The sequence below is a fragment of the Centruroides sculpturatus genome, unplaced genomic scaffold (genome assembly GCF_000671375.1).
Source record: "Centruroides sculpturatus isolate CEXI.00-Female unplaced genomic scaffold, Cexi_2.0 scaffold363, whole genome shotgun sequence".
NCBI classification, from domain to species: Eukaryota; Metazoa; Arthropoda; class Arachnida; order Scorpiones; family Buthidae; genus Centruroides; species Centruroides sculpturatus.
This window is the reverse complement of record NW_019384701.1, coordinates 69,145-82,957: the sequence shown is the minus strand read 5'-3', so window position 1 is coordinate 82,957 and position 13,813 is coordinate 69,145. Positions and strand designations below refer to the sequence as shown.

Below are 13,813 nucleotides of genomic sequence, written 5' to 3'. Positions count from 1 at the left end.
GTTTTTTTTTTTTTTTTTGTTTACTTTATTTACAAGCTAGTCTCGGCCGAAATTTATATCAGACTCAAATCTTAGTCTATTTAAGTTTTATTTTTAACAATTATATGTGGTGAAAGACGTGGTTTTAATTTTTATGCTACTTTTATTCACATAATAAATTGTATGGCAGTGCTTCTACGCTTTGAGGACTAATTTTCTAGGTTTCATTTTTACTACATTTACAGTATTTTGTGATCCTCCATTCCTATTTTAATAACATAAATTTTATAAATATAAACAAAATTCTCATACTAAAGCATATGCACGATTCACAAAAGTTATATATCGGTCAACCAGAGGTTTACCCAGGTAGCAAATCAGTCTACTGCTCTGTCTGCTCTGTGGGTCCTGGAATCGAATCCGGCAGAGGAACTCCAGAATATTTTAGGAATGATCTGTTGGTGCCCGTTCCCTTTTCTCACCACTCGGCCGCACTCATTTTGGGTCTGGCCGAACCCATGACGGGCGTGGAAAAAAGCCCTTTTACAGATTAGTTTCCACAGGGTAGAACGAGTTTCGGCCCACCACTGGCCAAGCGGTTCAGTTCCCCGAACACTGGGAGTTCGGTCGTGGGTTCGCGCCTCGCCAGGAGGAACTGTCCACGTGGAGTTTCCGGGTTTTCTCCACTCTGTAATGTCCGAATAGGAGCCAGTTAATCTTGAAAAGACCCCCCGGAAGGCATTATTTCCCGCTTCCCGCGTATGGCCAAACATTAAGCTATGGCCGGCAAAAACGGATCGTAAGATCGAAGCATCGGAGGGAACAGCGTTTAAAGCTAGAAGTCTCCACATTGATCCAGACAACGGATAGAATAGAACGAGTTTTAAAATATTTTTATATAAATTGAATATAAATATTTAACAGATAATAAATTTCATCATTTAGTATTTACTGTAAATATATATTTTTAGAAATTATGTCGTTAACAATTTTAAACATACCTTAAACTAATATATATTTTTATATTAATATTATTATTATTATATAACAATTTTTGAAAACTTTTTACAGATAATAAAAAAATAATAAGAATAAATTACTTTTAATAATTTTCGATAAAAGAACGAATACTTTTAACATGATGTCATGTTTACATTTAGATCCACTTAGGGGGCGTTGTTTCTTTTTTGAATGCTTTCGTTATAAGCTGTTTATCGTCTGTCAAAAATTTTCACATGCTTTTTGATCGAATCATTCAGAAAATAAAGGCGAGTTTATTTCTTTTTTTGTATTTTATTTCAATTGTCAACAGTTATTAATTTTTATATATTTGTTTGTATTTATTGTAACATGGGTAAGATACAACTCTATATTTTAGAAAGTAATAATGGTAATGTATTATATTCTTCTACTACTCTCTTCAAATTAAATGATTAAATGATGAAAGATCTAACAGAAATTTACTATTTATCTTGTATATAGTTAACGAATTCTTGTGTATAAAAGGCATTAATGCATTAAATTTTGGTGTTTAAAGGTCAAAGGGGTGAGGAGATGGGAGTCGTGTGTTGTATCTCCAGGAATTGGACTTATTAATGAAGAGTTTACTCGTTATTAGCATTTATAATTTTTTACAAACCTCGTCTCTACCCTCAATTTAAGCCTTTTGTCATTTTATAATAATTCATAATAATAAAAAAAACAGATGGCCCCACATAAAATTTTATTTATTATGATTAAATTAATAATATAAAAGTTGGCATACTGGTGGCCAAGCAGTTCTGTTCCCTCAACGCTGGGAGTTCGGTCGTTGGTTTGCGTCTCACCCGGACGGGCTGGCCGCATACAGTTTTCCGGGTTTTTTCCACATCTGTGATGCCCAAATGGGGGCCAGTTACCCTTAAAATGATCTCTCAGAAGGCATCACCTGAGTGTTGCATTGTTGTAACTTAACAAAACAAACATAAAAGTTATTTTTTCAGTAAAATCTCATAACAGTCAGGAAAGTTACACAACTTGTTACTGGATAGTTTGTAATTGTGGGTATTATCATCATTTAATATTATCAGAATTTTAGTAAATCTAATCTTTCCTATGTAAGTTAAAATAGACTTATAAAGTTTTGTTTATTGTGATCAGATTTTGGTTATATCTATCATTATCTTCAAATAAATAAAATCCTATCTTTCTGTGCTATTTGCTTTGACATATAACTGATAATATGCAACCTTTATTGATCTTAACTAGCATTTTTTGGTTCAGAGTACTCTGACTAAGATTCATTAAGTCTTTTACTTGAAGTTGATACTCGATCTAAAACTTGAAGAGTCTGAGTCCAAAGTATATTTTAACAACATTAAATAGAAGTTATTGAAGCATTATTAGTTAAGATGCAAGGAAACAAAATGTAATTAAATTAATAAAGACAACATGATACTTGTATTTTACTAATTAGTAAAGATAATATACAACTAGCTTAGTTTTGTTGTCATATCTACACTAATGACATTACCATTTGACACAACAGAATCTCTAAATTGATTTCAGATTTTGCAGTGCAGAAAGTTGAAAATATTTCAAATCAGTGTATGCTGGTTCAGAAAATCATAAAAAATCAAGCAATTTATCACAAATCTAACATCACCATTACAAAATACAAGTACGTATATATTTATTTATTTTATGAAGATTTAAAAGAAAAACAAATAAAAGTAAAAAATTCCAAACAAATCAAAAGTTTGGAAATTCTTTAAGACACGCTCAAGTTCAGAACAGTGGCAGATTACCTAATAGACACACTAGGCATGCGCTTAGCACTTCATCACTTCGGGGCTCAAAAATTACATAAAAAAAGGGTAGTATGTCTCCTAAAAGTTTAGTGAATGTTTATAAGATGTATATTATAAAGAAAAAAAACTTGTTAGTATTTAAAGATTTTATTGATTTTAATGCCTTTTTAAAATAAAAAAAAAATTAAACAATTTTACATAAAGGACCTTGTAACAAAATTGCATCTAGGGCCTCAAAGGAATGTAATTCACTATTGGGTCAGAAGCAGAAGCTTGACAGCTGGATGGCCAAGATGGTTAAGGTATTAGCATATTGCTGTGGGAACCTAAGATTGAGTCTGGGTCAAGCAGCTTTCCTAGGAATTTTTCATGGTCAGTCTGCCCTGGATAAGTTAGGTTTCATTCCTCACCATCTAGCCAAATCCACTATATGTATGAAAAATTGGACCTCAGTGCAATAGAGTGAAGAGAGTAAAATAAAACTAAACTTTTAAGTGAAATATTATGCAAATTTATGGTAAACTTTCTAAATATTTACTTGATTTATAAGGCATCTTGTGTCATATAATAGTGGTTCATTTAGTACACATTTGAAATGTTATGAAAAAGTTATGCAAACAATAATAATTTGGTAATTATAATTAAACAGATGTTTGCAAAACAGGATATGAATTTTAATTAATTAATTGTATTTGCTAAATGTATGAAATCTCAATATAATAGCCTAAATAAAAAGTGACTAAACTAGATAAAAATATTTTATTTAGACTCTTAAAAGTACATAGATTTTTTTCATTTTAATATTGTACTGTAGATATCAAATTTCAATAAGCAGGAACTGATATATAGTATTTAAATATGAACTTGGAAATCTAGACTCAACTTGAACTCTTAAGTTGAGTCTAGTCTCAGAATGCTGAGTTTTGCCAATCCTTAATATTAACCAGTGCTTTAAACAATTAAATATTGTTTTTTCATTAATTTCTTGTAGTACAATAGTTTGAATTAATGATATTTCTTAATTCAATGATATACTATATGCATTACTATTAATTAATAGTTAAATAAATCTTTGTTATACATTTTTTTAAAATTGTTTTACAATGTCATTTTAATGTCAATCAACGAAATTAGAATGTCCATTAATTCAACTTTTATTTACTTATCCCTTCTTACTGTTATCAGTCAGTTATTGTAATTAATATAGTTGAGTGTCAAAACTATTATATTAAGCAGATTCTTTTATAATAAAAAAATTGTTTAAAATATACAAAATATAAGAATTAATACAATTTTTAAAATTTACTTTAGAGAGTACAATGGTGTTTGGATTATTTGATAATTATCAAGCCTTTAATAATCAGCAATATGAATCATTGAAAAAAGAAGCTCAAGAAAGTGGAACATTATTTGAAGATAAAACTTTTTCAGCTGATGATTCATCTCTTTTCTTTAGTGATCTTCAACAGCAGCAGTTAGAAGGAAACATTGAATGGAAAAGACCAGGGGTTAGAAAAATTTATTTAGTCTGTCTTTTTATAATTTAATAATAATGTTTTTTTTTTTTTTAAACTTAAAGTTATTTAATTTATAAAATTAGAAAAATCAAAATAAATGAAATTGTTTTCAAAAACTATTATTTTTTTTATCAAATTAATTTATTGTTTGAATGCATTTATTATTCCAAAAATTTTTGAAATTAAACTAAACCAATTCAGGTGATTAGGGCATATAACTGATCTCCACAAAACTTTACTTCGACCAGAAATATTTTTACTGTTATTATAGAATGGAACAGTTGTGCAACAAAAATCAATTACTGTACATTTCTCACAATTGTAGACTCACTTAGAAGATGCACTTTAATAATTTTCAAAGTATTAGATTATAGAAATTACTACTAATATTTTCCTCTTTACATAAATTTTTTATAGATTGTACTCTATCAAAAAAAGTAGTCATTAAATTTTGATTTTGAATTTTTATAAATGAAAATTTTTGCATTGATAATCTTGAAGTCTACAAGCTCTGCTGTTTTATCTTTAGGTCATATTGAAAAATCTATGACTTAGAAACTGACAGTTGTACATCTGAATTCACTACATAGTATGGACAAACTCTGTATTACAGAACTCCCATTTATCCCACTTTCCTATTTTTTTTTTAAATGTTCTACTTTGTCCTACTTTCTTTTAGCATGCCCTACTTTTCCTATATTTTGAATATTTTTTTTTTTTCCTTTTTTTTTTTTTGAAAATTTATTACTTTCAACTGCATCAAAATTTTTTGTAGACTTGTGTTTTCAAAATGCTATACCTATTTTTTTATCTTAGTTGTTCTCTACATTTCACAGAAATATACCAACTATACAGTGTTACATACAGTAAAACTTCTCTAACTTAAATGGCACCCAGAGTAGAGAGGGTTTAGTAGACCTTAGTATACATGCAACAGATTTACTATCCCTGAAATAGATTATCTAAAAAGAATAATTGTGAACAGTTGCATGGTTAAGAGTTTAGAAGAAATGAATAATAATAAAATTTAGAGAGAATTATATAAAAATAAAAATCAACATTAAAAAATGTTTTTAGATTATCAAACATTTAGAGCTGTTTCACACTATGACCGACTGGCCTGACTCCAAGTCGTGTTGCCATGGCAACAGCAGTCTGCCGACCGACTAGTCGTTCCAGTCAGACAAATTTGAAAAGTTAAATATTTGTAGTTGGGTCGGAGCTGTCGGTGAGCTACAGCCAATGAGAGCTTTGAAGCTATAACCAATCAGAGTTTAGATTTATCCAATCTACATCAAACTTAAAAAATGGCGGAAAGTATAGATTTCTCGGAAGTTTTAATAAACGAAGTCAGAACATATCTGTGGCTTTATAATATTCGGTGAGCCGATTATAAAGACACCATAAAAAAAAATAATGCTGGGATGGAGATTTCCAAGAAACTAAACGTTGAAGGTACATGATTGAATAATCTAATAATGACGCGATATATCTAAATGCGCAATCGCTTTCCATGACGGCCATGTTTTCTGTTTAATTTAAAAAACTTACCATAATCGGCTAGTGTATTGATCTATAACGTGCGTTCTGATTGGTCCTTATGAGTCGGCCACCGACATATAATCGTACTTAGTGTGAATGCTTTTACTACTAGTCGGTCCAATTATAAAATCAATCAGGTCGGACCAGTCAGTCCAGTCGGTCATAGTGTGAAACAGCCCATACTGCTATTATTTTAAAAAGGTAAAGATGCTGAATTGACTGAAGAAAGTTTGATTAAAAACAACACAAAATGTATATTTTTAATTAAAGATTTACACTTTCAAGTAAAGAAAATCTTTAGTTATTACATAGACTATAAACTGCCTAAAGTAAGAAAAATTCATTCTACTTAGTTTAAAAATTTATTATTTTATTATACAGTCATAAGATTACAAGAATTTATATATTGTTTTAGTTTAAATAAAAATATATTTTTAGAATGTTAATTATTTTTAAATACCAGAATGTTAATTTTGGAAGTTTCATAGATATAAATTTTAGATACAATTAATTCAGTTTTTATACAAATATTTTAATTAATTTAACATTGTTTTATATTAGGAACTGTGTGATGACCCAAAGTTGTTCGTTGATGGTGTTTGCAGCTGTGATGCTGTCCAAGGAATGTTGGGTAACTGCTGGTTAGTTGCTGCTTGTTCTGCATTAGCCCAAGAAAAAGAATTATGGAATAAAGTATAGTATGATTTAAATTAATATCTTTAAATATTAATTAAATGATTGTAATTACTAAATTTTTTCCTAAGTCTAACTAGTACAGAGGTTTATACTTTTTTTAATGAGAAAAAGAAAGAAAGATAAACAAATTGTGTTATCTTTTCCAATTTAGGAATTCATAGAAAATATTTATTAGGTGGCTGAATTTTGCTCTATTCTCTTCATTATTTTTTTCGTTTCATTTTTATGTATGTTCAAATTTTCAGTTGTTTCTTTAATAATTTTGAATTCTATTGTTTGAGAAGTTTTCAAATATGATTGTTTTTCTCTTACTTATTTTATTAACAATTTAAAAGTTCAGAATAATAATGGAATGTGTGTGATAAGTGATAAGAAAACAGAAAGAAGTTATAGCAAGCAGGAGTATATCAGGTCTTAACAGAGAATAAAAATTCAAAAAAAAAAATTGTAAATATGTCTTAGTGACAGGAAAAAGTTTGAAAAAAATCAGTTAAAGAAACAGCTTTTCAGTTCTGAAATTGGAAATGAAATGATTCTGCCAGAAGTTGTTTTGGATAGACCAATGATGTTTTATTTGATTGTGCTAAGCTAATTATGATAGTAAAGAAAAGAAAATTGGCAGAAATTGTGAAGACCCAAAAACATATTTTTAAAAGGTAATATTATCAATGATAAATGTGCTAATATTCTTTAGGACTGTGGAAGTGGCTGTATGTAAAAAGTGTAATCAGAAAAGTGAATATGTTTTAGTTAAATTTGTATTTTTCAGTCAACCATCTGTTTTCAGTTCCAAAAAACATTATACAGTCAACCCCCCTTATAACACGGTAGATATGTTCCGGTTTTATGAAATCCATTTTCTACAACTCCTTAAATACATGAGCCAATCACAGCCCGGCACATATGCAGTTTACGGTCTACAGCTGTTTGAAAGGTTTTCTTCCATAAAATTAATTGATTCTAGACTAATTCGACCCAACATTTCCAAAATATGTATAATTTTTTGGGTACTAATCCATATAAACTATGCTATAAAGAAAAAATTGTAGGATTACTTACCGAGTGTGCACCATTCGACGATGCCATTGCTTAAGCTTGTTTTCGTCGTGGAGCAGTTCATTGAATGGCGCTTGCGTGCTTCCTGATAAATTATTTTTCTGCGAAAACTTTGCTGAACTTTGGAGACATCTACTAAAAATATAATTTTTATGGACGTTAAATAATAAATGGTTTTTAATAAGTCCGCTGCTCGTTTAAACTTAATGGTTTGTGCAATATCCACTATTGGTCTAGATGCAACCAATCCTGTCACAACACAAGCCGGCGATGACGTTTTACTGAATTATACGAATCTCTTTTAGCATGCTTATATGAATACAGTTGCAATTTTTTCACCGTCATGTAGGAATCCGAACTATATGAACTTGTTTTATAGGGGTCTACTGTACATTCTTTTCTGAATTTGTATGCTCATTTATATTAAAACAATAATATACATTTATTTATAGATGTATATATAGTCTTTTCAAAACAATGTTCACACACAGTTTTACAAATTTACAAATAACAATAACTCTGGAGAGGAGCTACTTAGTGGAATAGTGTCTTGGAACATTGTTCCACTCAATCCATCTTCTGCTTGAGACCATCATTAACTAAACATTTAACCATTAATTAAGACTAATTAGTGACTTTCTCTTATTCTAGTCATCTTGACTTAGTCTAGTTCAAACTTTTGTTACTTTGAAGTTCTTGGGCACTACAAACTTCAGTTTACTGACTTTTTTATGTTTCTTCATCCTACAGAAAGTTTTTAGTTTAGAGGTTGTTCAACTCTGATTCTAGAATAAACAAGAATAATCAATTTTTATTTTGCCTTTAAATTTGGCTTTTTCCTTTGTAGAATTTTCTGAATCAGATCTCTTGAATTATATCATAACAGTAGAATTTTGTTTTTCACCAGTTTGTTCTGAAATGCAATACATTTGTTGAAAAATGAAGTTGTTCAATTCTTCAGGCAATCAGTGCAAACAAAATCTTAACAGTTTTGAGTGCACTACAGTGGACAGGAGTCAGGTTTACAAATGACTCTTGCCACTACAGTGCACTTCACTGGCAAATCTTGGAATTGGCACATCAGTGTTCATCTTGTTTTCAATTTGACAATAATACCTCAAAAAAAGGGGTATACCCAAAAGAAACCCCCTAGCAGGAGACCTTTGTGAAATCATTGTGCACTGCTTTGAGAATGAGGTACTCCCAAGCATTCTTCCAAACATCTTTATATAAGAGGGTACATAGATAACATCCTCATTATTTGGCATTCAAAACCTGACATTAATGCCTTCTTACAATAAATGAATGACAACCTTTATGGGCTGTCACTAGTTGTTGAGCGGATGATTAACGCAGAAGCCCATTATATGGATATCAACATCTGATTCGTTGTTGACTGAATTGAGACCACAGTTTATCACAAACCTGACTCCTACTCGTTATACATATTTTGTGCTCTAATGATATATGGTTACAAGTTGGCTGCCTTCAGAGCACTCATTAAAAGAGTGCATACTCATTTTCCAACTTGATAGATACTAAAACAGAACTGGATCTGATCACCCAGATAGCCTGAGTGCTCAGCTTCTGTGAGGACTTGATCTACCTGCTAACTGATTGTATGCAGCTCAAGGTAGTGATTGCATCAATATAAATGACAACACCAACTGTATGGGAAGATGAACATGAGTGTTTAGTACACCAAACTACCATATATCCATGCTGATTAGTGCATGAGTGTTTACATAAAACTGGAAAACGTGCAAAATCCAAAATAACCCTTTAAACTATAAAAAATTATTCAGAAGTTTTAAATAAACAATAATTTGTATACTGCTCAATTTCTTTGACCTGATGCAAATGTGAATCCCAAGTTTCATAAGCTGAAATGTATATTTAGTCAATAAACATAAAATGTAGATTTATTTTTAAAAATATCATATAGAAATTTAAATTTTACATTTTTATAAACATAAAAAAAATTCTTTATAAATTTTTGTAACAGATAATACAATTAGTAAAATTAATTTTAGGTAATACCTGATTATAAAGAACAAGAATGGGATCCTGAAAATACAAATAATTATGCTGGTATATTTCATTTTCGATTCTGGCGATTTGGTAAATGGATTGATGTTGTCATTGATGATTTACTTCCTACTTTGAATGGACAGTTGATTTATATGCATTCAAGAGAAAAGAATGAATTTTGGGGTGCTCTTCTTGAAAAAGCTTATGCAAAGTAAGTAGAATGTGCTTTACATATTATTTATTAATATTAAAAATTTAAATATGTTGTGTTATTTGTATTGATATAATCTAGGTTTTTTACAAAACCAAATTTTTAAAATTAAATATGCTTTCTTTTTACATATTCATTCAACAAGTTGCTGAAATTTGTATATATTTTTTATTCAAAACTATTGCTTATGGACAAAAATCTTATACTTTCATTACTTTTTAATGCAATAAATTTCAAGACATTTAGATATTGTATTATTCAAAACAAATGTATTACATTAATTGCATTCATTTTATAATATACAGACTAAAATTTATCAAAAAATAAAACTGATTTATTTTTGTACAGTTTTGATGTATGTATTTTATGGAAAATTCTTAAAACATATAAAATTTTTATTAATAATATAATATAAAAATCTCAAAAAATATATGTAAACTAGCTGATGTATCTTGTGCTGTCTTGACAAAAAGTAAGAACAACAACACATTAAAATAAAAATCATATTAAGAGTTTGGTTACTTTAGCTTACCATTGTTCATGTTTATTGCAATACTCAGATAATACAAAATGGTGCATTGGTGTTGTGAGTAAACATGAATTGATGTTTTTCAACAGAAGCTAGTTGTTGACTTTTGTCTGTACAAAATAATTCGACATCCAAATTTTTTCTAATGTTAAATATAATGTATCATTTGCAGTCTGAATATGAAATGGTAATGGCTAATCAATCAAATTTCATGAAAAATGGACCAAATAGTTAAACTCAGCACTCTTCAAAACTCAAAAAAAGTATTTTGTGCTTGCTGTTAACTTTATATTAAATAACTTTTTAATTCAAATGCCACCATCCTACTAGCCAAATACAGTAGAAAGGGGATCTGTTGCAGATGGGAGTCAAAGCTAATTTGACCAAAAGTAGTCATTAACCTCCTCCTCTTGGATCAGAAAATTGTCTCTTAAGAGTTTTATTGCATTTTTTTCAAGCCATATTAAAATGTATAAAGAACAAACTAACTTTCTTCTTTGTGTATTAGATTTAAAAAACATTTCTTTTAATCAATTGCTCTCTATTAATACAAGAATTATGGAAAATACAAGGAATATATGACATACTTTTAACAATAAAGTTGATGTCAGTTAACTGATTTTAAATGTTGTACATATAATTTAATTCTGTTTTTAGGGTTTGGTTTTTTTTTTACTCAATGGAAACTCGATGGACACTGAGAGGGCCTTTTTCATATTCATTGTGAATTTACCAGACCTAGAATGAAGACAGCTAGGTAGTAAAGGGGGGCTGTTTGCCCCCCATTACCACTTGTCTTCATTCTAGCTGTCTTTACCCCCTAAAAAATTTCTGGGGCTGTTTGCCCAATTTCAATCCTGTCCCCTAGAGTAGTAGATTTTAGACACCTTAACTACCTCGGTGATTTGGCCATCTTAAGTAGTTTTAAAACTAATTTAGTTGTTAAGAATAAGCAATAAATGATTTAATTTTTATATATATATTTTTTAAGGATATCTGGAAACTATGAATGTTTGGAAGGTGGAAATTTATCTGATGCTTTAATTGATTTTACTGGTGGTATTTCTGAAGTGATTGAATTACAAAAAGATGATTATAGTAATGATGAAGTAAAAAGGACAGAATTATACAAAAGAATGAAGAAAGAAATAGAACAGCATTCATTGATGTGTTGTGCATTACATGTAAGTTAAAGATTTTTATATATATATATAAATATAAAAATCTTAAATTTGAAGAGACTGAAAAATGGCCAGTTTGAGTTATGGAGCATATATAAAACCCATCCAATAACTACTTCAAATATCAAATAGCCTATTTTTAAGGGTAATTAATTATTAAGTAATTTGGCTAGTGTTAGATGATTAGGCTACCATCTCTTATTAAATTTAATAATTAGAAATAAATGAACTAACTTTAGAATATTTTGGAAGAGATGATCAGCTCAGAGCAGGATTTAAACCCACAACTCCTTACTGTGCAGATGCATTGTCATTTACACTATCCAGATCTCTGTCTGATCTCTCCATCAGTTAATTATTAATTAATTCGTCTGGATTCAAGTTAAGGCAACTTAAACTGGCAAAATACTGATGAACAAAGGATACATTGCCTGGTAAATTGGCTTTATTATAACTGAATAAATAATCTAATGACATAGTTTGTTTCATTTGAAATAGATTTATCCAGCTGTATTAAAGCTGCTTCACCAGGCAATACACTGACAATATTCACGTTAATACAGTGGAATTTCTAAAACTCGAAACAGTCAGGAAAAAATAATTCAGACTTTGATTAAAAAGTTCCAAGTTATGATGTTTGACTATATTTCAAGAAACACTTGCAAATTTGACCAGAAATTAATTCTAGGAAAAAATTCAACTAAATACATTTAGTATATTTTGTATGACTTTTACAGTCCTGTATGACCCACAGGACTGTAAAAATTATTCAAAATGTCAATAGTTTAAGTTACATAAATAATCTAAAGTATCCTTCTTTGTGAAATATAAGATAATTTGTTCTAATAGCTTCATATCTTAAACTTCTCTATTGGGCTTTTTGTGAAGCAATGAAATCTTTCTTTACTGTTATTTTTTACTACTATATGTTCCTTGTTTCAATAACTTCATTCACTGAAACAAAGAACCTAATTAAAATTGAGAATAGATTGTTATGATATTCTAAATTCAGCTAGTCTGGAAAAGTCTTATCAAAATCTATTCAATTCTTTTCAGATAGCAGTTACAAAAATTATCATTGCTCTGAGATTCAATTCAGCAATCTCAAAACTCTAATATTAAAGTAGTTATTTATTTTTTCTGATCTCATTATATAATTGATAAAAATAATTATAAGTGATAAAATTTTTAGTAATTTTTGAAAAGTTATGAAAACTTTCACAAACTGTAGAATTTGTATTTCATTAAGAATTTTTTCAATTCATTTTGAATCAGTAATCAATGATATAGGTTTATTTATTTCTTTGTAACTACATACAGTAATTATTACCTTAAACATATTAAAATTTTAATTGTTGAGATGCACAGTACATCAAGTTAGATTTTGTATAATTTTCTAATACAGTAGACCCCCCTATAACACGGGTTCCTATATATAGTTCAGATTCCTATATGATGGCGAAAAAATTGTGACGGTATCCGTACAAACATGGTAAAAAACTCCTATAATTCGGTAAAACGTCATCGGTCAGCCGAACTACTTTCCACCATCCAGCGCCATGCTACGGAGAGTTTAGGCTGGTAAATTGAGTTTACTATCGTCTGTACAGTATGTAAATTAGGTACCATAAGTCTAATACAGTATAATAAAAAATGTATAAAAAGAATTTTATACATTTTTTATTCAACGGCCATAAAAATTATTTCTATTAATGATGTCTCCAAAGTTCAACGAATTTTTCACAGAAAAATAACTTATTAGAAAATGCACCTGCTGTTTGGTGCACTGCTCCATGATGAAAACAAGCTTAAGCAATGGCATTGTCGAACGGTGCACACTTGGTAAGTAATCCTACAATTTTTTGTTTATAGCATAGTTTATACGGATTATTCCCAAAAAATTATACATATTTTGGAAATGTTGAGCGAATTAGTCTAGAATTGATTAATTTTATGGAAGAAAACCTTTCAAACAGCCTTAGTCCGTAAACTCCACATGTGTTGAGGTGTGATTGGCAAGGACTCGTACGAGATGGATTCATAAAGAACAGAACGTATCTACCATGTTATAGGGGGGTCGACTGTACATTGCAAAATTTGCCTAAATTTAATATCAATTATTTTATATATATGCATTATTAAGATACAATCCATTCATTATGACTAAAAAAGTTAAATTTCATTAAATTTTCAGTTTAAGGTATTGTATACTTTTAATTAATATATCTAAAACGTTTTATGAGAAATGTATTGCTATAAGAAATATATATATATATATATAT

At 29.2% G+C, this 13,813-nt stretch overlaps 1 protein-coding gene across 1 annotated transcript in view; it reads left to right on the top strand.

Annotated features, from left to right (window-relative positions):
- The first annotated feature begins 1,143 nt into the window (after window positions 1-1,143).
- Window positions 1,144-13,813, top strand: part of LOC111627561 (calpain-5-like) — a 46,454-nt gene continuing 33,784 nt past the window's right edge. Inside the window, exons 1-5 of the mRNA XM_023371160.1 lie at window positions 1,144-1,247; window positions 4,080-4,276; window positions 6,389-6,520; window positions 9,613-9,821; window positions 11,342-11,534. Of these exons, the coding sequence (XP_023226928.1) occupies window positions 4,088-4,276; window positions 6,389-6,520; window positions 9,613-9,821; window positions 11,342-11,534 (723 nt within the window). The 5' untranslated portion in view covers window positions 1,144-1,247; window positions 4,080-4,087. The remainder of the gene's footprint in view (window positions 1,248-4,079; window positions 4,277-6,388; window positions 6,521-9,612; window positions 9,822-11,341; window positions 11,535-13,813) is intronic.